We start from the raw sequence: 27,313 nt of genomic DNA on the forward strand, positions 1-27,313 counted from the left end.
GGTGGCATCACTGACTGTCCTAAGGGAGTTTGGTCGTTCATTTTCTACCGCTTTTCCTCACGAGGGGGGTGCTGGAGCCTATCCCGGCGGTGTACACCCTGGACTGGTGGCCAGCCAATCACAGGGCACATATAGACAAACAACCATTCACACTCACATTCATACCTATGGACAATTTGGAGTCGCCAATTAACCTAGCATGTTTTTGGAATGTGGGAGGAAACCGGAGTACCCGGAGAAAACCCACGCATGCACGGGGAGAACATGCAAACTCCACACAGAGATGGCCGAGGGTGGAATTGAACCCTGGTCTCTTAGCTGTGAGGTCTGCGCGCTAACACCTGCTGTGCCGCCCTATAAAAATTAATAAAAAAAAGTAAAAAAAAACTTAAACTATATTAGGAAAGCAGGAAGTGAACAAATGTAACAGTTACTGATTGTAAAAGTACCAGATGGAGGGGTAGGATTTAATAAGCTTTGCTTCTTCCTACTCCTTTTGGACATGTGGAACTGTGAACTGATTATGGGATGCATTCAATTGTAATCTGATGCATGTTCAAATGAAATTAAACCATTACCATTATGCTTACATGTAAAATTCTGAAGATGGCCAAGGGTGGAATTGAACCCTGGTCTCCTAGCTGTGAAGTCTGCACGCTAACCACTCCACCGTGCCGCAAGGGAGTTTGTGTTGTAAACAAATCAAGACTAGAAAAACGAATCAAAGGCATCATCTTCCACGGTTTTATTTCCTTTTAAAATAATTCATACAAATGCATACAATCACAAACATATCTTTGTCAGGTCTGACCAAAAATAATATTTACTGTAGAATATAGAATATATATATACTGTATATTGCTACGCCTACTACTTAACCATAAAAGGGACAAAAGGGTAGGCAACAGCGGACTGTGTGTCACTACCAGGGATGGAATTTCAAGGAGCCATTTTTGAGTTCATGTGCTTGATGACAGCATTTTCCATGAAGGTTGCCATGGAAATAATGCACTCTCTTTAAAAAGTGTCTCCTCTGAATGGTGACAGGCATCTTGTGAGGAATGTGTCAGGTTCGAATAATATCATAATATCAGAGAATTCCTTTGGGAATTCCAAAGGTCCCGAAAATACAATGATATGCTAATCTAATTGAGACACTCCGATGAGGTTTTGGCACAATCTCAGGTTTTAGGAGACCCAAAAGTAATGTGGATGTGAAATTTCCATCCCTGATTGCTACGTATTACTACCTCACCCTAAAGAAGAACAGGTAGGCAACAGTGGACTGTTCACTACTCAGACACTGGTAGAGTGGGGTCCTAAAAGTAACGTGACTTGACCCATCTTCCAAGAATACAAACTTTGTATTATTATTTTCTGCTTAATCTCAGTTAAAGAAGATTATGAGCATTTCTGGATTTCTTTTGAGCTTTTTATAACAGCTCGTGAGAATGTGCTGTGATGAAATGCTCTTGTGGGGCTTAAATGGGACCCTGGAGGTTGGTTCCTTATCCCTGGTTTGAACCATAGACTAATCAAGTCCCCTACATTATAATTATTTTTTATTGGATTCAAATGGAAGTCTTAGTTACGATGCCTTCAGGAGAATACAATGCACCACTTCTTTTCCCAGTGCTGCTTTTTAGACACAGATACAACCAAGTCACATTGACACAGGCAGGCAGAACACCATATTATGTACAGAGACACGGAGAGCACAGCGGTGGCTAAACGGTATACTTAGTAAGGACCCATCATGAAATGTTAAAGGGATTGTGATTGCTAGAGTATTGACTTTCAAAAAGCATTTATTTTCTATAAATGACTAAAAGAAAATAACCAACATAACGGTAAATTGAATCAAAGCACGGATACCCACGGATACTTCGACATAATCACAGGAGGACTGAGATTGAAACCAGCAACCTTCACGTTGGAAGATAACCTCTAGTACAATTATCTCGCCATGCCACCTCAGTTGATGTCAGAAAGCAGAGGAGTCAAAACTGAACCGTCAACAGAACGTGAAGCAACACACCCATTAGTTTGTGAACCATTTGTCGATTTAGCGCAAAACCTTGTCACACTCTATTGCAGTGATTTTCAACCGCTGTGCCGCGGCACACTAGTGTACCTTGAGAAAGCGTCAGGTGTGCCAATATCACTTTTTATAATTAGCATTTATTAATCATCATTTGCAAATATTATGTCAATAGCCATTATGTCAATAGTATACATGGACCCAAATATTCCAATTCACTTTGGTTTATTTGCTCAAACGGAAAGAATTGAACAGGGATGGAATATTCCTTTAACCAATCCGATTGAGGTATCTTGTACCCGCTCAAACGGAAAGTTGTCAGACTGCGTTCTTCTTCGTGGTGTTTTTCTTCTTCTGTTGTCCATCTGTGGAACTGAATCTAAACCCTTCTATACGCCATTCACAAGTGCAGTTTTATTAAAAAAGAAAATATATATCTATATAAAACATGTCCTGAGTTTAATTATAAATTAATTATATATTTTTAAATTAATTAATAATTAATTATAAATTTAATTATAAAATTTAATTTAATTCTAAATTTAATTATAAAATATTAGCAAGATTGAATTTGATCTTTTCCTGTTTAAATTGATCCCGGGTGCGTTCTTTCAGCGCATGCTCAGATATGACGTAACACGCAGATCCAGACCTTCTTCAGTTTTAAAAATGGAGGCCAGCAATCGGCACTGGACTAAGCAAAGTTTGTTTTTGATTCAAACTAAATTTCAAGACTGGACAGACGAAGTTTGAGAGAGTTTGAGTTTGAGACCCCTGCGAATGCTCAGATATGACGTAACACGCAGCTCGAGATGTTCTTCGATTTAAAAAAATGGAGGCGAGCAATCGGCACTGGACTGCTGGGAAAAGTTTGTTTTTGATTCAAACTAAATTTCAAGACTGGACGAACGAAAAACTGTCAATACGGAGTTATTCCGACAAGTGAAAGAAAAACTTGGGGAAGTCGGTATCACGTGATGTTGATGTTTACGTTTTACTGGGCATGCCCTATTGACTATTCTGGTTGATTTTCACAGCGCATGTAGACAAGAGATTGGAATATTCCTTTCTATGGATACCATTGTTTCCCGAAAGGTCATTCGGAAAGAGAAAAACTGGTCATGTGGTGTAAAGACTGGCAGAGCAATGTAATATTGGTCCGTGTGGTAACACCTACCTTGTTCCTCCGGTAGACTTATTGATGCACGTGTGAGGTCGTGGTGACATTTTGGAACATTTTTGGTTAGTGGTGCGCCACAAGATTTTTCCAATGAAAAAAACGTGCCGTGGCTCAAAAAAGGTTGAAAATCACTGCTCTATTGAATACTACATGTCACTGCGGAAGCTCTGGGATCATGAAGACAGGAAGGAGGTATAGTACACATTTTACCAATTAAAAAAAAAAAAATGCTACAGGATAGCATCTCAGCACAGCGTGTCAAAACTATGTTTCTACCGGTGATGGAGTTGGCCCAGCCAAGCATACCATTTTGCCACCTTTCTACAGTCTTTCATTTCACCAGCCCTCAATGTTGGTGTTGAACATTTACAAGTCCGAAAATTGCATGCCCCTTAAACATCGCAAAAACTACAGCAAACGTTGCATGAACTTAAGCTCTTCAAGTTTGATTTCCAACATGGAGTGGGACAAGAAAAGGCCAGCAGTCTGAAGAACAAAAAAAAAGCACTAAGTGGCAGAAAATGAAAGTCTTCAATTTGAGAAACTGCGGAAACATAATTTCCTGAGATGGTGTGCAAATAAAGCTGCCTCTTCGGAGAAAACGCAGAAAGAAAAATTTTGAAGTGGTTAAGCCAATTGAGGCAGATCACATATTGGAAGCCTAGTCTTTCTCAATACTGGACTACAAATACCGGTAGTCTAAAAACTGTACACACACAGCTTACATTCATTTCATAGCCTACTACTTTTGCTTGCTTGTCAAACAAAGGAAATGACAAAAATATAGAAAGACATGAAACCTGCTCCTCTAAGTCTGAAAATACCACAGTCTTAAGACAACTGATTTACTCTTTTTTTTCTCCAAATGAGCAAAATAGTCTTTCCTTTTTATGACCATGACTGGTACCATCTTCTACTTTCTCTTTGGAGTGTGAACAAGCGACATTTGGAATCAGTAGTTGTTTAGACATCAAACTGTTCACTTAATTTAGATGTGTAGGGACTTGCCGTGATGACTTTGAAAGGGTTGAGAACTACAGTTGATCATTTGGATGCTGTTCTCTGTCGCCCTCTGGTGGCTTGACTGTGTTTTGTCCAGGCGACGGTGCATGTGGAGGGTGTGTGACAGCAGGCGGTAAAGTGTGTGTGATGGGCACAGCGCTGGGCACGATGCCTTCAACGGGAGGCGGTAGGCCACCGGTTGGCAAGTTCACAACCCCTGGTGGGTACCTGGGAGTGGGAGTTAGATGTTTTAATGTTCAATAATTCGATTGGGAACTTGTTGAGCCCCTTACCCCCTTTTCTGGGATCACCCCAGTCACCCTGTTTGAGGGACACTTAAAAAGTGTGCTTATAATGTTGCCATTACCTGTAGGCGCCATTGAGTTCTGGGTGGACAGTAGCTGGATCCACTCCTGCCCAGTGGTTGTTCTGAGTTAGGAACTCCTTATTCACGCAGTTTTTCAGACTGTCTGGAATACGGCCTGAACACAGAGAGACATTGAAGAGTCTGTCAGTCAATCAGTCAGTGAGCTGTCAATGACACTACTCTATATTTTAATAAACATTAAAATAACATTAAACATTTTAAATTTGGATACTAGCCACGTTTACATGAGGAGTTTTTCTCTTTCCGAATGGAATCTTTCCGAATGACCTTTCCGAAAGCAATGGTATACATGGAAAGGAATATTCCAATCGCGTGTCTACATGCGTCGCTATAATCAACCAGAATAGTCAATAGGGCATGCCCAGTAAAACGTAAACACCAACATCACGTGATACCGACTTCCTCCAGTTTTTCTTTCACTTGTTGGAATAACTCCGTATTGACAGTTTTTCGTTCGTCCAGTCTTGAAATTTAGTTTGAATCAAAAACAAACTTTTCCCAGCAGTCCAGTGCCGATTGCTCGCCTCCATTTTTTTAAATCGAAGAACATCTCGAGCTGCGTGTTACGTCATATCTGAGCATTCGCAGGGGTCTCAAACTCAATTTACTTGGGGGCCACTGGAGCTCGGGTCTGGGTGAGACTGGGCCGCATCAGGTTTAAAAAAAAAAAAACAAAAAAAAAACGCATTTATTAAAACCAAAAAAATTACAAAAACTTCGCTTTGGTTCCAATTTTCTACGATAAAAGCTCTGATAAAACATTCCACTGTTCTCAAATATCTTACTTTTTATTTTTCTACACAAAATAAGATGAAAAATAAACAAACAAATCAAGAATAAAGAAAATCAATCAATCAGTAATAAATAAATATAATAATAATAATAATAATAAAACTGCAAATAATAAAAACTTAAGAAACCACATATAGTTGGTGGGTAGACAAATTATTTTTTTCAGATTAAAATGAACAAAGCATTATTAGAGCCCTGTAGACATGACAAAACACGACTATAGTCACATTTATACTCTTTTTATTTACAACATATTGCGCAACTGCAGGGTCTTGAGACACATGCTAACTCGCAAACTAGAGAGCTAGCGACCTAAACGGTAGCCTTCAAGTTATTTCCTTTAAACTTAAATAGCCAAAAACTTACCACTTCCACACGGATAGGGAGGATAACTATTAACAGTTATTTAACCTTTAACATGAACATGAATCAAACATAATAATTTTTTCTGGGTACATGATACCATACAGCATCCATATCAAACTTGCGCGGGCCGCACTAACATTAAACTTTCATATCAAGGCGGGGGCCTCAAACTAGTGTCCTGCGGGCCACATTTGGCCCGTGGGCCGCGTGTTTGAGAACCCTGGTTTAGATTCTGTTCCACGGATGGCGCTAATGCACATGAAAGCTGCTTGCCAACCGCCAATAAACAACAGAAGAAGAAAAATACCACGAAGAACAACGCAGTCTGACAACTTTCAGTTTGAGCGGGTACAAGATACCTCAATCGGATTAGGGAAAGGAATATTCCACCTCTGTGAATCCGATTATATAATCATTGGGATTGGCACTTTTGTTTCGGAATGAGGTGTATACAAAGGTTACACTCTTTCCGTTTGAGCAAATAACCCGAATGGAATTGGAATATTTGGGTCCATGTATACATGGCTAGTGTGCATACCTGTGATTGCCCTCCGAATCTCCCTGGCGGCCTCCTCTCTCATCTCCAATGAGGCCTGTTCGCTGTACCAGGCAGCATGAGGAGTGGAGATCAGATTGGGAGCATCCTTCAGCGGGCCCTGACTGAAACTGTAACAAGGACAAGAACAGCTATAACTAAATGATTCTACTCTGTAGAATCATTTTATTTATCTATACCTTTGATATTTCAACCTTTTCTTGCTTTTATAAATGAAATTATGGTCAATGTCATTTGGCTTTTTGGGCAAAAAGTTGCAAAAAACGGTCCTTTCATGTCAAACTGTACTGAGTCTGTGTGGATATGTTTCAATCAGACCGGCACATCTGGGCCCTGCAAATTTCCAGAATTCCTCATTTCAAAACAGCTCAAACTCTGCCATGTTGCTCCGGGATCAAGTGTGAACAGTTCTTTTCAAGTCTAGCAACAAATCCTTGATTGGATTACGATCTGGGACTTGACTCAGACATTTGAGAACATTTACCTTCTTGTTTTTGAACCAGTTCTGTGTTCAGCTTTTTCTGTATGCTTGGGGTCATTGTCTTGCCGGAAAAGAAATCTTCCTCTCTGCCGTGACAAGCCTGCCAGATTTTGTTTGGGAATCATCCCCACGACATGATGCTGCCACCATTACGCTTCCTCTTCATTTGGGCAAATTCCAAATTGGATTTCATGTCAACTGTTTTGCTTTCATAGAGCGACGACTGGTGAAGATCTTTGTGACCTCTCTCATCAATCTTTTTGCCCGATCACTCAGTTAGTGAGGATGTCCAGCTTTAGGCAGATTGAGAAAAATACCATTCATTCATTCATTTTTTACCGCTTATCCTCACGAAGGTCGCGGTAGGTGCTGGAGCCTATCCCAGCTGTCTTCAGGCGAGAGGCGGGGTACACCCTGGACTGGTCGTCAGCCAATCACAGGGCACATATAGACAAACAACCAAATGTGAATGTTTTAGAAGATTTTGATAGATTTTTCAAGGCAAGAATATTGTGTTCTATGGTTATACTATGGAAAAAAACATCTTTCATCAGCAAAAAAAAGTTTGTTTCTACCTTTTTTTCCGTTCTTTAGTCATCAGCAGTTAAGCAGTAAAACATAGGTAAGTTTTAGGAAAATATCAGTTCCCAACAAAAAAGAGAGGAAAAATAGATTTTTTTTTAAACTTTCAGTTTGACCCTTTTTTTTGCTTTTGCGACAGTTCAAATATCCCAGCTGTCTTCGGGCGAGAGACGGTGGAACACCCAGGACTGGTGGCCAGCCAATCACAGGGCACATATAGACAAACAACCATTCACACTCACATTCATACCTATGGACAATTTGGAGTGGCCAATTAACCTAGCATGTTTTTGGAATGTGGGAGGAAACCGGAGAAAACAGGGAGAACATGCAGACTCCACATAGAAATGGCTGAGGGTGGAATTGAACCCTGGTCTCCTAGCTGTGAGGTCTACGTGCTAACCACTTGACCACCGTGCAGCCCAGAAAAATACCATATCCTTCCATTTTTTTAACTATGGATTTAACTGAAATCCGTGGAATGCCCAGTGAGTTTGAAACCAGTTGTAGTCAGTTGTAGCAGGAATGCTAATGAGCCAGAGACTGCACCTCCCAGACACCAGTGTTTTTACACTACAACCACTTGACATGCATGCAAATAATAATAATAATAATAATAATGTGTCAAATAACAAAAAACATATAAGGTAAAGTAAACGTTTGCATTGATGTTTTCAATGGCACAGTTAGTGAAACAGAGAGCACCTGACTCTCTGTTTCACTATATATTTTTCCTTATTTGACACAATTGTGTAATTTGATCACGAATTAATTTTAAAAACAATAAAAAGATGAAATATTCAAAGAGGGTGAATACATTTTTCTAGGCATTGAATGTGATCCTTTTCATCACCTGAAAGGCTCTGTCTCGTGAACGTCCAGGGCAGCTCCACGTATCCTCCCGTCCTTCAGGGCTTGAGCGAGGGCCTTCTCATCCACCAGACCCCCCCTGGCTGTGTTGACCAGAAACGCCCCCTGACGCATCTTTAAAACACACGTCATCAGAGTTCAGTTATTGTCTGCTAAGCCTGATGACAACCACAGACAGAAAAAATTAGTTATTGAGGTAAACATCGCAATTTGATGCTTGTACAGAATGACTGCGTTCTTCATGAGCTGCACTTGTCACGTTTTGCGAACCTGCTGCCTTAAAAACGTTAAAAAAGTTGAGGTGCACTCAAAACATTTTTGCAGTATTCAATCACCGCCACATTGTAAAAAGCACATAATAAGATAACAATGTTACATTTATGGGCTGCACAGTGGTCGAGTGGTTAGCCTCACAGCTAGGAGACCCGAGTTCAATTCCACCCTCGGCCATCTCTGTGTGGAGTTTGCATGTTCTCCCCGTGCATGCGTGGGTTTTCTCCGGGTACTCCGGTTTCCTCCCACATTCCAAAAACATGCTAGGTTAATTGGCCACTCCAAATTGTCCATAGGTATGAATGTGAGTGTGAATGGTTGTTTGTCTATATGTGCCCTGTGATTTGCTGGGGTGTACCCCCAGCTGGGATAGGCTCCAGCACCCCCCGTGATCCTCGTGAGTATAAGCAATAGAAAATGAATGAATGTTACATTTATAAAAAATAATGTCAAATAAAACCTTGTACTCGCAAAACATTCAAGTCAATGATAATCATAATGACTGGACAACACATGAATTTTAGATATGAATACATAATTTGCCTAACCTTTTATTCACGTGACATAATTTACCCCCATGACTACAGTATAGCCGAGCTTTTTGCTTTGCAGCTGGTGTGTATTAGAAGCAAAACAAGAGGCGATGCTAATTAATATGCGTGACAGTGGCGGACATGAAATATAACGATTGTTATTGGATTTCCAAAGTTCTTGTACTTGGTCAATATTATTTGTGTAGCAGAAATTGCACATCAATAATGAATTTCTCTTTGTAAAACCATTATATTTTTGTATCTTTCGTTACTATATCCAAGATTAAAAGACTAACAATTTTTTAAATATTACATAGAATAGAAGATCCCTGTAGAGATCGCTGCAGTTGTGAAGAACGTGTCATACTGTATTTATAGGTTATCACATGGTTTGTCTGGTATCAGGCCAGGTATCATGCCCCCAAGTGTCAGTATCAGCCCTGGGCTGATACTGACACTTGGGGGCATGATCATTTTTTCAGTATCAGCCCAAGCAAAATCGGCCATCGGCTCAGGGTGATGGAAAAAAATCGGTATAGGCATCGGCCCAACAAAAACCATATTGGTCGATCCCTAGTTGAAAGGCCAAAACACCACTGATTCAAAGGTACACTACTGATACTAGCACGCGGGGGCATGATACTGGGCCTGATACCAGACAAACCATGTGATGATCTTATTATCACATACTATTTAATCATGAGCTTATTATCACGTACTATTTCATCAAAAGACCATTTTGTTTCCAGAAAATGTTCAGTTTATTCCATGTATTATATCTAAACAGTGTAAACACAATAATTGCAAAAATATTTCAACAATAATATTTTATCAACAGTCTTATCTTATCAATGTCTGACAATTAAAGTTCCATTAATCAAGTTTGGGTTTTTTGGTGACTGGAGAAGCACTAGGCACTAAGCACTCGTGTGCTGTTCTCTGATTGGTTGTTTCACGGGCACGATACCAGAGCAGCGCGCTCTGAGTGGACAGCTACGGGGCTGATACTGGACATGGTTAAAGTCTATATTTTATCAGTATCACTGCCCTGGGCTTTGACACAGTATCATTTCGGCCTTTTCCCGTATCATTCATGGGCGCTTTCTAGGGTACAGGGACAATTAATACTGTACTATGTGATAAATCCTCATACGGTATTATTGAGTTGCACAAATGCTAGTAATTTTAGCTGAGTTGATAGATCAGGGGTGGGCAAACTACGGCCCGGGGGCCACATCCGGCCCGCCAAGTGTTTAAATATGGCCCGCACGTTCTTTCCAAAGTATTTCATTGAAACTTAACATACAACCTGACATCATGGCTTTAGCCAACCTTTTGATGGTTTAGGTAGTTTTTTTTTAATCAATTTGTTTATTTGATGTGATCTGCTGTTTACAAAGTGCTCCTGAAAAAAAGCACACAAGCACATAAAGCAGGTTGCATGACACCTTTACAGATACAATCATTCCAGGTGGACTGTTAGAATTATATGTTTAAAATATATAGTCTGGCCCCCCGTCAATTTTTGTAAAATCAATGCGGCCCGCGAGTCAAAAAGTTTGCCCACCCCTGTGATAGATAGTGCCGCTGGTCCTGTACCTGCTTTATGGTGAAGTCGTTGATCAGGTGATGGTTGTGTTCATTCAGGCTGCAGTGCAGCGAGACGCAATCGGAGTGGAAGAGCAGATCCTATGGAAGTAAAAAGGGATACAAATTAACTATAAAAAAAACACAACTCAAGTATAACTGTAATACTGATATTTGTTTCTAGCGTATTTATATTTTTATAGCCATTGCTGACTATATTGTAATTGGCCATTATAGTTTCTCTTCATACCTCTGATAGTATCGGTTGATGAATTTGTGTTCCTACCTGTAGTGTGGTGACCCTTTGAAGGCCCAGTGATCTTTCGACGCCATCAGCCAAATAGGGGTCGTAGAAAATGACGTTGAAGCCGAAAGCCTTAGCTCGCAAAGCAACAGCCTGGCCCACCCGACCTTCAGACACACAAGCACACTTTAATACAGTAAACCTCGGATATATCGGACTCGGATATATCGGAAATTCGCTCACAACGGACAGATAAAAAAGAACCGATTTTTCTGTAATGCATTTCCAATAAAAATTCATTGCATATATCAGATTTTTTATAACGGATTTCGCCTATTTCGGACAAAATCTCCAGTCCCGTTCCAATGCATTTCCATTAAATTTCCCTGGCATATATCGGATGGCCGCATCGTGGCGCTCCGATTCGCCGAATCGTGACAGGCCGCTCGCTATACGACGTCATTTGCAGCGTTTGCAGCGTTGCCTGGGCGTCCAGGTACAGGTAAAATCCGATTTACGCATATAGCGGATATAAATCCGTTATATGCGTAAAACGGACATTTTCCGGTATACGCATATAACGGATTTCGCTTATATCGGACAAAACCAGTGGGAACAATTGAATCCGATATATCCGAGGTTTACTGTATATACATGCAAAAGAGGAAATGTAATTCATAATTCAATCTTTATCATTTCACAGTTTCATTTGTTAAGAACTAAATATAGTGGTACCTTGGTGTTCATGATGAATTTGTTCCATAAGTTGACAAAAAAACGAAACATATGAAAACCGAGGCAATTTTCCTCATAGGAAATGTAATGCCATTCCCAAAATACCAACACAATTAACAATTAACAATGCACGGACACCAATATGGAAAGTGTTTTGTTTGGGCACTGAATCCTACAAAAACTGGAGCGTACGAAAACTGAAGTTTGACTGTGCAGTCGAACCCAGTTCCGAGGTTTACTGTATTACATAGACTGCGGAAGAGCCTCAGTCCAATGTTTGTTAATTGTGTTAACTGACCTAGTCCAATCAGTCCCAGTGTCTCCCCTCGGATCCTCGCAGCTCCTGAAGCCACCTCGCGTATTTGCTCCACGCTTTGAACCCGTGTTCCTTCTCGCAGGGCCTGCATGTAGCATAGCAGTATATGACAGATGATAAACCTAAGCACAATATTGTTATATTGAAGTCGCTTAGTCATACCTGATGCAGCCATGTGGTGCGTCGGTACAAGGTGAGGATGTGGCACAGCGTGGAGTCGGCCGTCTCCTCCACGGAGGCCGCCGGCATGTTACAAACAGCTATTCCTGTTGGCAGTGAGAGTGGGTGACAACTTAGCGACAGCTTGCTGGCAGGCTGTCGGCCAATTGGACTCATTGCTGTCTCACCGAGTTCGCCAGCGGATTTGATATCGATGTTGTCGTAGCCGCTGCCGATGCGCACGATTATGCGGAGCGCTTTGAACTTCTCCAGGTCTTCTCTCATCAGAGTGATGGTGTGGTACATCAGCGCTCCCACAGCTTCATTTAGCACCTGCACACACAGAGTAGTTATTCATTCATTTATTTTCTACCGCTTATACTCACGAGGGCCGCGGGGGTGCTGGAGCCTATCCCAGCTGTCTTCGGTCGAGAGGCGGGGTACACCCTGGACTGGTTGCCAGCCAATCACAGGGCACATATAGACAAACAACCATTCACACTCTCATTCATACCTATGGACAATTTAGAAAAAATCTAAAAAAATCTAAAAAATATTTTAGAAGATTTGGATTGATTTTTCAAGGCAAGAATATTGTGTGTAAAGTTTGTTTCTACCTTTTTCCGTTCTTTAGTAATCAGCAGTAAAGCAGTAAAACATAGGTAAGTTTTAGGAAAATATCAGTTCCCAACAAAAAAGAGATTCTTTGAAAAACTTTCAGTTTGACCCTTTTTTTGCTTTTGCGACAGTTCAAATATCTAAATAACTAAATAAGGGGTGCTGGAGCCTATCCCAGATGTCTTCGGTCGAGAGGCGGGGTACACCCTGGACTGGTTGCCAGCCAATCACAGGGCACATATAGACAAACAACCATTCACACTCTCATTCATACCTATGGACAATTTAGAAAAAATCTAAAAAAATCTAAAAAATATTTTAGAAGATTTGGATTGATTTTTCAAGGCAAGAATATTGTGTGTAAAGTTTGTTTCTACCTTTTTCCGTTCTTTAGTAATCAGCAGTAAAGCAGTAAAACATAGGTAAGTTTTAGGAAAATATCAGTTCCCAACAAAAAAGAGATTCTTTGAAAAACTTTCAGTTTGACCCTTTTTTTGCTTTTGCGACAGTTCAAATATCTAAATAACTAAATAAGGGGTGCTGGAGCCTATCCCAGATGTCTTCGGGCTAGAGGCGGGGTACACCCTGGACTGGTGGCCAGCCAATCACAGGGCACATATAGACAAACAACCATTCACACTCACATTCATACCTATGGACAATTTGGAGTGGCCAATTAACCTAGCATGTTTTTGGAATGTGGGAGGAAACCGGAGTACCCGGAGAAAACCCACGCATACACGGGGAGAACATGCAAACTCCACACAGAGATGGCGGAGGGTGGGATTGAACTCGGGTCTCCTAGCTGTGAGGTCTGCGCGCTAACCACTCGACCACCATGCAGCCCCAAAGAGTAGTTATTTCAAAGGAAAATACAGTGTAAATACATTAGAAGCCTCCTCTTGTTTAAAAAATGTAAACTGTCCGGGGTAGGAATCGAACCAGCAACTTGGCACATTGCCCCTTGCTCAAAATGCCCCCCATACGAACATTACTTGTTCTGTGTGTTACGTCTGAAGCTGCGAAGTTGCGTTGTTGTGTTACGGTTGTTACCATACTGTATTTTCTGGACTATAAGTCGCTCCGTAGTATAAGTCGCACAAGGCCAAAAATGCATAATTAGGTAGAAAAAGACATACATAAGTCGCACTGGAGTATAAGTCGATTCTAAGATTCTAACAAGGCAAGTTCTAACATTAATAAACGAATAGAAAACACGCTGAATAGGTGTAAGATATGCTAACACAATGGTTATTCAGCTACACAAAAAATAAACAGAAACAGAAAAGGTGTCCATTGTTTATGTAACATAAACACTTTTTTCATTTATAAGTCGCTCTGGAGTATAAGTCACAGGAACAGCCAACCTATGAAAAAAAGTGTGACTTATAGTCCGAAAAATACAGTAAATGCCTGTCAATCGGAAATTAATTGATTGACCCACCGGGAAAACTCATACCATACTCCCAATGGCCAGTCAGCCCCAGACTATTACTGTGTACCGTAATTTCTGGACTATAGAGCGCACCTGATTATAAGCCTCATCCACTACATTTTTAGAGGAAAAGCGATTTTGTACATACACAAGCCGCACCTGTATATAAGCCGCATGTGCCCACATTAAAACATGTCAACATATTTACAAAGAAAGACTGTACACAGAGAGAGTTTTCAAAGTTTTAATAATATAACTTAACAATCATTTTCCAGTTCGGGCCACCTGCTTTTATTACCTCTGAAAGCTTTTTTCGTCTTTTTTACATTGCTCCAGTTCTTCCTGCTGCCGTTTCCAGCGTCTCACCATCGATTGGTTTATGCCAAGTTTACGTGCAGCAGCTCTGTTTCCTTCTTTATCGGACAGCTCGATTGCTTTTAGCTTGAAAGCTGCGTCATATGCCTTTTCTTTTTGCATTTTCTATGATGAGGGTATGTTCACGCTAATTTAATTTATGCACAAGACAAGAAGTTGCAGTCTTCCTCGACGCATATATTCCACCGGTCTTAATCTTACCTTTTCTACTTGAAAGCCGTTAGAAAAATTACATAAATTGGCCGCATCACTGAATAAGCCGCAGGGTTGAAAGTTTGGTAAAAAAGTAGCGACTTATAGTCGGTAATTACAATACAGTATGGGGGCGGCACGGCGGACTAGTGGTTAGCGCGCAGACCTCACAGCTAGGAGACCAGGGTTCAAATCCACTCTCGGGCATCTCTGTGTGGAGTTTGCATGTTCTCCCCGTGCATGCGTGGGTTTTCTCCGGGTACTCCGGTTTCCTCCCACATTCCAAAAACATGCTAGGTTAATTGGCCACTCCAAATTGTCCATAGGTATGAATGTGAGTGTGAATGGTTGTTTGTCTATATGTGCCCTGTGATTGGCTGGCCACCAGTCCAGGGTGTACCCCGCCTCTCGCCCGAAGACAGCTGGGATAGGCTCCAGCGACAATCGTGAGGAAAAAGCGGTAGAAAATGAATGAATGAATGAACAATACAGTATGTGACATATTTGTCTCAACATTATAATACCTTATGTATGAATAATAATAATAATCTTTATATCACAAGGGAAATATAGACTTTATTACCACATGCAATCATTTCTCCACTGCAATATTGATTCCAGAGACAAAACTGCATAGTGATGGTTATTCAAGTATACGCATAAGATAAATAGGGGAAATCAAAGTATGCAGAGATACTGTACAATATCTGTCCTTGTCATTTAATTGATTTCCAGTCACCGTTTGTTGCCAGGATGTCCACGCCATGCGCTTCAAATGCAATTCAGAAGCACTTTTAATTACACCATCAGGTTGCCGGTTGCTTCTCAGAGAGATAAAAATGCTCCTCAATGAGTGCACCATCTGTTTGTGCCATGTTGTGGCCTACTGAGCGCGTTCACAGAGAGACGGTGCCAGGCAACCACCCAGAACGAGGCATCACCCTGCCAGACATACAAGCCCATTTCAAATATGCTATGTGTTGTAGTCATAGTGGCTGCAGCGCCATGTGGGCGTGACACACAGTGTAGTACTAACTGTGAGTTCAGGCCCTTGTCCTTGTTGTTTTTCACCGCTATCTACTTGTCCTTCACGTTTATGCTTCAAGACGCTGAGTAGCATTTCAGACGATTAGCGAGTAACATTCATCTTGCTTTGAGACGTTTGTTTCTATCCTCAATGTGGTGAAACTATCTCACCAAGTGATACAAAATCTTAGATGTAGGAACTGCCGGAGTTTCTAGTCAAATGACTGACCTTCTCGTGGATCTCCTGTGTGGACTGAGCGTCGCAGAACGCCACGGTCGCGACATCTTTCAGAATGGGCATCTCCACAGTGCAGTCACGCCCGTCCAGCAAAGCCACCAACGGCCGCGGGTGCATGGGCCCGTTCATGATCGGCGGTCTGATGCCTGCAAACATTCAAAGAAGAACAGGTTTAGGTTGAAGGAGGCTGAGGCCCACCTGACGACCCCAATGAAGTTTGAAATCCCTCTTCAATGACACGGTATGGGGGGGTAAAGGGGGCAGTTTGACAACCCGATCCAACGGCGCATTTTTTCACTGCCTAGCTGTGATCTGACCAAACACACTCCCCCTATTCCAGGCACTAATCTACTCGTGATTGGACATTAGACACAGGCTCACTCGGGCTTGATCACCCTGTAGTTGGCTGCACAGTCTAGTGTTGAAAGTAAAGATCGACATCGGGCCGATATTTGCGTTTTTCCTTGTATCGGTATCAGCTGATACGCGTGTGATCGCTAGGCATAACAGTTTAAGTCACGGTGTGACAACAAGAAATCCCAAAAACATCACATACCAACGCAACAGACGAATAAAAGCACTCTCACTAGTTGAGCAGAACAAGAATTAACAACTGTGCAACTTTGCGGAGGGGGGGGGGGGGGGTGCGCGTCACGCTGCGGAGGAGCAGTCATCACATCGATGCTACATAAATTTAAACTATGACAGAAATGTTTTGCACATGGTTGAATATTTATTCCTTTTAAAGTTGATAATGCCGTTTAAATGTGTGTTTAAGAAAGCTGAATCCTACTGTGTTCAGTGTTTACATTTCAATAAATATTTCTTTAAACATGAGACCTGGAATATTTATAGGTTATCACATGGTTTGTCTGGTGTCAGGCCAGGTATACTGATACTGGGCCTGATACCAGACAAACCATGTGATGATCTTATTGTCACATACTACAGTATTAATTGTCCCTGTACCCTAGAAACCGCCCATGAATGATACGGGAAAAGGCCAAAATGATACTGTGTCAAAGCCCAGGGCAGTGATACTGATAAAAGTTTAACCATGTCCAGTATCAGTCCCCGTAGCTGTCCACTCAGAGCGCGCTGCTCTGGTATCGTGCCCGTGAAACAACCAATCAGAGAACAGCACACGAGTGCTTAGTGCCTAGTGCTTCTCCAGTCACCAAAAAACCCAAACTTGATTAATGGAACTTTAATTGTCAGACATTGATAAGATAAGACTGTTGATAAAATATTATTGTTGAAATATTTTTGCAATTATTGTGTTTACACTGTTTAGATATAATACATGGAATAAACTGAACATTTTCTGGAAACAAAATGGTCTTTTGATGAAATAGTACGTGATAATAAGCTCATGATTAAATAGTATGTGATAATAAGATCATCACATGGTTTGTCTGGTATCAGGCCAGCTTTGGTCTCGGGCTGATACTGACACTTGGGGGCATGATACCTGGTCTGATACCAGACAAACCATGTGATAACCTATAATGGTCATTTTTTCATGTAAATTGAGGAATCAAAAGCAGTATCGGCCACAAATATCGGCCCATGCAAAATCGGCCATCGGCTAAGGATGGAAAAAAATCGGTATCGGCATCGGCCCCAAAAAAAACCATATCGGTTGATCCCTAGTTGAAAAGCCGAAACACCACTGATTCAAAGGTACGCCACTGATAATCTGTCCCAAAATTGCCCTCCAGTAGCTGAGCAGCCATAGCGCAATTGATTACCATGTATTGGCACAAAGGACAGTTTCCATCAAGTCCCATGTAGTATTGACGAACGTCTATTCAAGACGTTTGAATCTGCTACTAACTACTTCGGTCTCGGGCTGATACTGACACTTGGGGGCATGATACTGGGCCTGATACCAGACAAACCATGTGATGATCTTATTATCACATACTATTTAATCATGAGCTTATTATCACGTACTATTTCATCAAAAGACCATTTTGTTTCCAGAAAATGTTCAGTTTATTCCATGTATTATATCTAAACAGTGTAAACACAATAATTGCAAAAATATTTCAACAATAATATTTTATCAACAGTCTTATCTTATCAATGTCTGACAATTAAAGTTCCATTAATCAAGTTTGGGTTTTTTGGTGACTGGAGAAGCACTAGGCACTAAGCACTCGTGTGCTGTTCTCTGATTGGTTGTTTCACGGGCACGATACCAGAGCAGCACGCTCTGAGTGGACAGCTACGGGGCTGATACTGGACATGGTTAAAGTCTATATTTTATCAGTATCACTGCCCTGGGCTTTGACACAGTATCATTTTCGGCCTTTTCCCGTATCATTCATGGGCGCTTTCTAGGGTACAGGGACAATTAATACTGTACTATGTGATAAACTCACTTATCACATACGCCAATTAATCGCGTGCCAGTATCCACTCCCCAGTATCCACTCCAATTAATCGCGTGCCAGTATCAACCCGAGACCGAAGGTCTGAATCACATATATCAACCTTTCCTTACTTTGCCATTTCATTGCCATATCAGTGGACCTCATTGGTTCTCTCAAATGTACGGTCAATCCTGAGAGACTATGATTTGGCAATCTGAATTGTGGTAGCAAGATTTTGTTGATCTCGAGATGATCCATCCTCCTTTTCTAACTGTTCTGCATCTGTTTTTAGCAGACTGATGCCTCCATTAAATACTACTTCTGTCTTTCCACTGGCAATCTTCCTGGATCTTCTCAAATGGCCTTCAGATGGAGTCATAGAGTTTTCCTGTTGCATGAGAGCACACGCCAATAAAGTAGCCAAGTTATTAAAGAGTCCGCTTTAAATTCCAATTCTGACATCACTCTATTGGCCTCGGTGCCAAATATTCCAAAGAACCAGTCTTGATTGTTTGTTTCTGTTGGCTTTTTCTTGATTGACTTGACACCACAGCGGATCTTTTGATCCGCATAATGATGTTGGTTTGAACACTTTATATTCCGGATGCCCTTCCTGGCGAATACTAGGGGAGATTCGAACCCAGGGTGTTTGTTCCGAAGTCCTTAATGCTAACCACTACACCACGGCCTCAATGGGATTTTTCAAGGACTTTCTTTCTCCTTTGCGGTCAGGTGTGTTGCTTGCATCTTTACTTTGCTTTACTTTGCAACACCTACAAACTGAAATAATAAATGAGATGATACATATTTTTTAACTGAAACAGTAAGATACATATGTGGGAGGAAAACTGACATTTGTAATAAGTCTAAGTTTATTCCTGGCAAGTGAAATTGGCTGAATACGTATGTAATATTAGCTCCAGGGAACATGCGCTTATCTAAAATAAACTGTTGACGTTGCAGCACTTAGTGTTATTTTTAACAAATTCTACTTTATTCATTCATTCATTTTCTACCGCTTTTCCTCACGAGGGTCGCGGGGCGTGCTGGAGCCTATCCCAGCTGTCTTCGGCCGAGAGGCGGGGTACACCCTGGACTGGTGGCCAGCCAATCACAGGGCACATATAGACAAACAACCATTCACACTCACATTCATACCTATGGACAATTTGGAGTGGCCAATTAACCTAGCATGTTTTTGGAATGTGGGAGGAAACCGGAGTACCCGGAGAAAACCCACGCATGCACGGGGAGAACATGCAAACTCCACACAGAGATGGCAGAGGGTGGAATTGAACCCTGGTCTCCTAGCTGTGAGGTCTGCGCGCTAACCACTCGTCCACCGTGCCGCCCTATAAAAATGAATAAAATAAAGTAAAAAAAAAACTTAAACTATATTAGGAAAGCAGGAAGTGAACAAATGTAACAGTTACTGATTGTAAAAGTACCAGATGGAGGGGGAGGATTTAATAAGCTTTGCTTCTTCCTACTCCTTTTGGACATGTGGAACTGTGAACTTTATATTATTATATAATATAGCCAGGTTACAAGCAGGAGAAATAATGGTAATGATAGCAACATTTGTGATCCAGCACTCCTGGGATTAGTCCTTTCCCAGCAAAGAAAGCTCATAGTTGAGCACCATCTCACCTCTGCATCACATTCTTATCAGCAACATCAGATTCCACAATGAAACATGATCCAATGAAGCTGCTCCACAGTGAAGGGAGACCAACAAGATGAAATTTAAATACATGTTCATGCAGTCTCTGATGTGCCCTGGTAAAACATGATCTTTCTATAATAGGATTTTCCTGGAGGCCACTGCACTTACACGTCAGTGCAGAATCAATGGACCATAGCTAAGATCCTCACGTTCAGCTTGAGCAGAAGGAACTCTGGTGTTGACTGATCCATACCAGAGACCATCTTATTTATGAGCAGTAAATTGGCAGAAGATAAAAGTTCTCTGGACTGTAGGGCTTCGGAAAAAAAAGATACTTCAGGGAAAAATATAGAATTGACCTTTAAGACAAAAGTGCACCATGTTTAGAGTCGTGTTTTGGGAGAAAAGAAGGGATTCCGAGTTATTGTACGGATCCCATTTGGTTACAGTGAGAGAGGAAATAGCTGTCATTCCAGCAGCAAGTGTGACCCTGGGAGGACCAGCAGCATTGACTGCTGAGTGCACTAAATGATAACACACTCCTTAGTTCTCTATGTCTATTCTACAGAGACAACAAACATACCCACTCATTGATCAAACCCCTAAATGTACACTGTACATTTCAGTCTCATTGAATACCCTTTAAATCAGGGGTCTCAAACATGCGGCCCGCGGGCCAGATGTGTTTTTAGTTTGAGGCCCCCGCCTTGATATAAAAGTTTAATGTTAGTGCGAACCGCGCAAGTTTGATATGGATGCTGTATGGTATCATGTACCCAGAAAAAATTATTACGTTTGATTAATGTTCATGTTAAAGGTTAAATAACTGTTAATAGTTATCCTCCCTATCCGTGTGGAAGTGGTAAGTTTTTGGCTATTTAAGTTTAAAGGAGGGCAGCACGGCGGTCTAGTGGTTAGCGCTCAGACTAGGAGACCAGAGTTCAATTCCACCCTCGGCCATCTCTGTGTGGAGTTTGCATGTTCTCCCCGTGCATGCGTGGGTTTTCTCTGGGTACTCCGGTTTCCTCCCACATTCCAAAAACATGCTAAATGTTTATGCTAAACATGCTAAACATGCCAAATTGTCCATAGGTATGAATGTGAGTGTGAATGGTTGTTTGTCTATATGTGCCCTGTGATTGGCTGGCCACCAGTCCAGGGTGTACCCCGCCTCTCGCCCGAAGACAGCTGGGATAGGCTCCAGCACCCCCCGCGACCCTCGTGAGGAAAAAGCGGTAGAAGATGAATGAATGAATGAGTTATCCTCCCTATCCGTGTGGAAGTGGTAAGTTTTTGGCTATTTAAGTTTAAAGGAAATAACTTGAAGGCTACCGTCGCTAGCTCTCTAGTTTGCGAGTTAGCATGTGTCTCAAGACCCTGCAGTTGCGGAATATGTTGTAAATAAAAAAAAAGTATAAATGTGACTAGTCGTGTTTTGTCATGTCTACAGGGCTCTAATAATGCTTTGTTCATTTTAATTTTAATTTAAAAAATAATTTAATACCCACCAACTATATGTGGTTTCTTAAGTTTTTATTATTATTATTATTATTATATTTATTTATTTATTACTGATTGATTGATTTTCTTTATTCTTATTTTTCTTTTCTTATTCTCTTATTTTTCATCTTATTTTGTAAAAATAAAAAGTAAGACATTTGAGAACAGTGGAATGTTTTATCAGAGCTTTTATTGTAGAAAATCGGAACCAAAGCACTGAAAAAGTTTGTATATTTTTCTGTTTTTAATAAATGCGTTTTTGTTGTTTTTTGGAAAACCTGATGCGGCCCAGCCTTGCCCAGACCCTAGCTCCAGTGGCCCCCAGGTAAATTGAGTTTGAGACCCCTGCTTTAAATTCATTCATTGTATTTAATAATTGCACAGATTTTCTTCTCATTCTACTCACTTTTTCCCCTCAAACTTCATCCATCTCTTGGCTCCCTGACCTCTTGTAATATTCACAAGTACTGGCACCAACTGTCTATCTTTCATTTGCCTCAGGCTAACTGATGGGAGCTGTCAGAGTCCAAAAATGCTTTGTAATGGCTTGTGGGGCCACAACTCTAGTCTCATCCATCCATCTATGGCTTTACTTTGTTGTACAATCCTGATCAGTCTGCGATGGTTGACATAGAAAACCGAAGTTTTGCTCTGAAAGCCTGCATCTGGACACTAATGACTCAGCCAAAAGTAATACACTAAATTACATCTGACAGTATAGAAATGGTGCTGCTTGGAAAATGTGCAATCAGAGTAAAATCCCTCTCTGACTTGCTGTGAGTGACATTTAAAGATGGAAAAAAAACATCTGCTGGCAGGGAGAGCAAGTGGGTGGGCCCTGCTGGCCTATCATTCAGTAACTCTCAGGGAACAAGACAGACCAACATCAGTGATGGGCAGTTCAGTAGGACATCTTTTTGACCAAAATAGACTGTGTAACATCAGATATATTAGCATACATATATCAGACACACAGATTATTTACTGTATCTGTGTTCCACTGAGGCTGCACGGTGGTTGAGTGGTTAGCACGCAGACCTCACAGCTAGGAGACACAAGTTCAATTCCACCCTCGGCCATCTCTGTGTGGAGTTTGCATGTTCTCCCTGTGCATGCGTGGGTTTTCTCCGGGTACTCCGGTTTCCTCCCACATTCCAAAAACATGCTAGGTTAATTGGCCACTCCAAATTGTCCATAGGTATGAATGTGAGTGTGAATGGTTGTTTGTCTATATGTGCCCTGTGATTGGCTGGCCACCAGTCCAGAGTTGTGTTATAGTTATTTAGCTATTTGAACTGTCGCAAAAGCAAAAAAAAGGGTCAAACTGAAAGTTTTCCAAAAAAATCTCTTTTTCTCCCTTTTTTTGTTGGGAACTGATATTTTCCTAAAACCAGTCCAGAGTTGTGTTATAGTTATTTAGATATTTGAACTGTCGCAAAAGCAAAAAAAAGTGTCTAGCTGAAAGTTTTTTTTTAATTCTCTTTTTATCCCTTTTTTGTTGGGAACTGATATTTTCCTAAAACTTACCTATGTTTTACTGCTTTACTGCTGATTACTAAAGAACGGAAAAAGGTAGAAACAAACTTTTTTTCCTGATGAAATATGTTTTTTCCATAGTATAACCATAGAACACAATATTCTTGCCTTGAAAAATAAATCCAAATCTTCTAAAAGATTTTCTAAAAGTTTAGCGCTCTGCCTCATAAATGAATGAATGTGTTCCACTGGACGATGGGCTCAAATGTTGTCCATTATAGGTAGATCATTTACACTGTTACACTGTTACACTGTCTTACACTCTTACAATGTACTCTTGTGCTTTAATCATGTATTGGAATGCAGAATATCTGGATGTACATTTGGATGCATATCTATTTGTAGCATCCATACTAGTATGGAAGTATACTAGTATGGAAGTATAAGTATCAGGAAACAGTGCAAATCAATTATTCAGCATGATAACTAGACCGCTGACCCTGCCTTGAATCATGATTCTTCATGCTCTCAAGACATTTTAGAGAGTTGTACGTTTGGAGGACAGAGATGTGGAACAATTAGACAATTATGTCTAACATTAGTGACCTCTGACCTCAGGAACGGACAAAAATATAGCCATAGACACATCTTGTCAGATGAGTGGAAGCTGTTGTAGCCGCAATAACTGGACCTTAGTGTTGTGAAGTGCAGGCCAACAGGTTTGCCCGCAGCCTCGTGTCACAGCAATTCAGCATGACGATGTAGTTGCATGTACAGTAGATGTACTGTTCTATTCCCTGGCTGCGCTTACACATTAGCTATAGATGAATACGATTAGAGAAGAGATTCTTCTCCAAGTTCCATAACACATGACTGCTAATTAGCAAAATGTCAACAAGAAACAGTCACTGACGGATTCAAACTCAGGGTTTAGAAAATAAACACAAATCTTTTCTGTGGATTCCATTCCACCTTACGTAATTTCTTAGCAGGGTGGCACGGTGGACTAGTGGTTAGCGCGCAGACCTCACAGCTAGGAGACCAGGGTTCAATTCCACCCTCGGCCATCTCTGTGTGGAGTTTGCATGTTCTCCCTGTGCATGCGTGGGTTTTCTCCGGGTACTCCGGTTTCCTCCCACATTCCAAAAACATGCTAGGTTAATTGGCCACTCCAAATTGTCCATAGGTATGAATGTGAGTGTGAATGGTTGTTTGTCTATATGTGCCCTGTGATTGGCTGGCCACCAGTCCAGGGTGTACCCCGCCTCTCGCCCAAAGACAGCTGGCATAGGCTCCAGCACCCCCGCGACCCGCGTGAGGAAAAAGCGGTAGAAAATGAATGAATGAATTTGTTAGCAGAGCCTGCTGGTCAATTAGGAAAGATAGACGAATGGATGCTAAGGGCATTCTGGCCTCCAGGGGGCGCCAAGAATTAGGTCATATGTTATTTTGCAAATTAATGACATTCAGTGTCTTTTGTATGTAAATCGGCGATGGAGGGGGTCACCAGGTTGGCGCCGCTGTATTTTCACAAGATTAATAAATGACACTGTAATGTATTTCCTTTAAGTTCTTGCATTATTCAACCAGAAATATTCATTCATTCATTCATTCATTTTCTACTGCTTTTCCTCACGAGGGTCGCAGGGGTGCTGGAGCCTATTCTGGATACACCCTGGACTGGTGGCCAGCCAATCACAGGGCACATATAGACAAACAACCATTCACACTCACATTCATACCTACACAATTTGGAGTCGCCAATTAACCTAGCATGTTTTTTTTTTGGAATGTGGGAGGAAACCGGAGTACCTGAAGAAAACCAACGCATGCACGGGGAGAACATGCAAGAACATGCGAGGGTGGAATTGAACCCTGGTCTCCTAGCTGTGAGGTCTGCGCGCTAACCACTCGGCCGCCGTAATTTACGTAATTTGTTAGGAAAGATAGACGAATGGATGCTAAGGGCATTCTGGCCTCCAGGGGGCGCCAATAATTAGGTCATATGTTATTTTGCAAATTAATGACATTCAGTGTCTTTTGTATGTAAATCGGTGATGGAGGGGGTCACCAGGGCACCATGTAAAATCCCGATTAGGTTGGCGCCGCCTTGGCCTTCATCGTGTCAGCTCTTGTAGTATTTTCGCAAAATTAATAAATGACACTAATGTATTTCCTTTAAGTTCCTGCATTATTCAACCAGAATAAGATTGTGTTGTTGAGACTGTGTCACGGTAATATATGTCCCCGAAACGATGTGGACTTGACTTGCAAATTGTAGTTCACGTAGTCCATGGTGTGCAGACTGTGCCGAACGCAACTGTTCTAGCTTTTTGATTTTCCTGTGTTTTGGTTGTTGCTCTGCCATTTGTATGTGAAGTGTTCTAACCAGAACTACACTAGTGTTCACTTCTAAGTGGAGTGAAATCGCTTCATAATTTGAATGATAGCATACGATCAAACACCCTGCACAATATTGCAATATTGCAGGAGTTGACTTTCAATGAACCTAACCTTGTATCTGTTTTTATCCAGTGAAGCTGTATCATGTTGTAGTCCATTCAGTTGGACTCCAAGTGTGACGGTTTTCTAATCTAAATTCCCAATCAGATCAGAAACGGCCATCGAAAGCTTGAATGAGCTTCACTTTTGTGTGGAAAGCAGATCAATGCCGTGTTTTATAGATCGGCGGTGGTGATTCTCTCTGAGCCGTAAGTGATGGATGTTATTTCCTGTGACCTTGGACTCTCGAGCTGTGGGACACAGCCCCCCCCCCCCCCCCCCCGGTCTTGAAGAAGGATGCAATAGTATAAAAAAAAAAAACAAACATCACAGCATCCACTTTTATCCTCAACATCGCCCGCAGCCTGTTGATGACATCACAGATGTCAAAATCTCCACCATGCACATCCATTCACATCCATTCTCACCCGCCCATTCTCTTTTCTAGAACAGTCTTTTCCAGCCGTAGTCGCACCTGTGTGCGTGTTTGTGGGCACGTTCCTGCCCTCGAGTGTGTGTTTGAATTGTAACGAGTGACATTCAAGACACGGCATGAAAGAAACACAATGAAAAGGGAAAATATGTGTCAGGTTCACGCCAGCCCTCGAAGAAAACGGCTCATTTTTTAAGTCACCACCTATACGAGATGTTCAAGCAGCCTTCAATAGCAGAGGCTTGCCTCGTCTCTCACACACACACACACACACACATACACACACAGCAGCAAAATAAAAGGCTAAGCATTCTTGTGAGGTGAGCGAGAGACTGAATAGATGAAAAGATAATAATAGTATGGCAGAATTAAAGGAAGCACAGGGAGGGAAAAGAGAAAAAGGGGGAGGGGAGGAGTTCACAAATATTGGCACACACACACACACACACACACACACGAAAGCTTGCTGTTTACCTAGAGGCATGCCTTTGTTGAGGAGATGTGAGCTTCCCATGACGTGTTCCCCATGCAAGTCTTCACGCAGCGCATATGAACAACAATCCAGTCAGCATATGGCGGCCGCGGCCAACTACCTCACCTCCCTCAGTGACAAGCATACACATGTGCTCCCCCTCTCCTCGCTCTGCCTTCCCTTCCGTCCCCGCCACTCGCTCGCTCACTCTCGGTGTGCCTCACCCCTCCCTACGATTTTTTTTTTTTTTCCACTTTCTGCTACAGCAAATCTCCCCGTCCCTCCCTCTCTCTCTATGTCTGTGTCAGGCCCAAGCAAAGCAAACCCAGCCAATACAAGCACTGCTGTATTTAAGGGAGGGCAGGAAGGCCGATGTGAAAGAGATGGTGTGTGTGTGTGTGTGTGTGTGTGTGTGTGTGAGTGTGTGTGAGTGTGTGTGCATGTGTGTGTTTGAATCCAAGCAAGCAAAACTGGGGAGGAGCTAACCCGAACCAAAAATCATCTTTTGTCTACTAAAGCGCAAGGAAAGAAAAAAAAAAGAGTTATGCAATTACAAGGCTGTTGCAAGAGAGGACAAACTTGTTTCTGATACTTTCTTTAAAAGGACACAGTTTTAGACTATTGAAGTGATTTAAAAAAAAAAAAATTAGTCCTAAGGGTTTTTTTTAAACTCTTGTTTTTTTAATAAACAACTGTGTCTTAATTAAATATTTTCATGACAAGAACTGGAATGTGTTTGAATAACCAAACCGGCTTTTTTAGTTAGACAGAGACACACACTACACTACACTACACTACACTACACTACACTACACACTTTCAGCATTTCAGTATGTGGAATCAAACTATGGAATGGATTGAGTAAGGAAATCAAACAATGCACAACGATGAGCCAAT

General features: G+C 41.5%; 1 protein-coding gene across 2 annotated transcripts; it reads right to left on the minus strand.

Moving 5' to 3' along the window:
• Positions 1 to 721: 721 nt before the first annotated feature.
• LOC131114480 (C-terminal-binding protein 1) lies at positions 722 to 26,632 on the minus strand. 2 transcript variants are annotated; one of them, XM_058064326.1, is made up of 12 exons: positions 26,419 to 26,632; positions 15,981 to 16,135; positions 12,294 to 12,438; positions 12,109 to 12,212; positions 11,929 to 12,031; positions 10,938 to 11,062; positions 10,664 to 10,753; positions 8,242 to 8,372; positions 6,308 to 6,435; positions 4,591 to 4,705; positions 4,230 to 4,451; positions 722 to 3,707 (listed from the first exon to the last, which is right to left on the minus strand). In XM_058064326.1, the coding sequence occupies exons 1-11, from the start codon at positions 26,456 to 26,458 to the stop codon at positions 4,256 to 4,258; spliced, it is 1,332 nt and encodes a 443-aa protein (XP_057920309.1). In that variant the 5' UTR covers positions 26,459 to 26,632; the 3' UTR covers positions 722 to 3,707; positions 4,230 to 4,255. The 2 variants fall into 2 exon arrangements, with proteins under 2 accessions (XP_057920309.1, XP_057920308.1); XM_058064325.1 differs by having other exon boundaries at positions 722 to 4,451; positions 26,419 to 26,631.
• Between the last annotated feature and the right edge of the window lie 681 nt (positions 26,633 to 27,313).

The sequence above is a fragment of the Doryrhamphus excisus genome, chromosome 2 (genome assembly GCF_030265055.1).
Source record: "Doryrhamphus excisus isolate RoL2022-K1 chromosome 2, RoL_Dexc_1.0, whole genome shotgun sequence".
NCBI lineage: Eukaryota > Metazoa > Chordata > Actinopteri > Syngnathiformes > Syngnathidae > Doryrhamphus > Doryrhamphus excisus.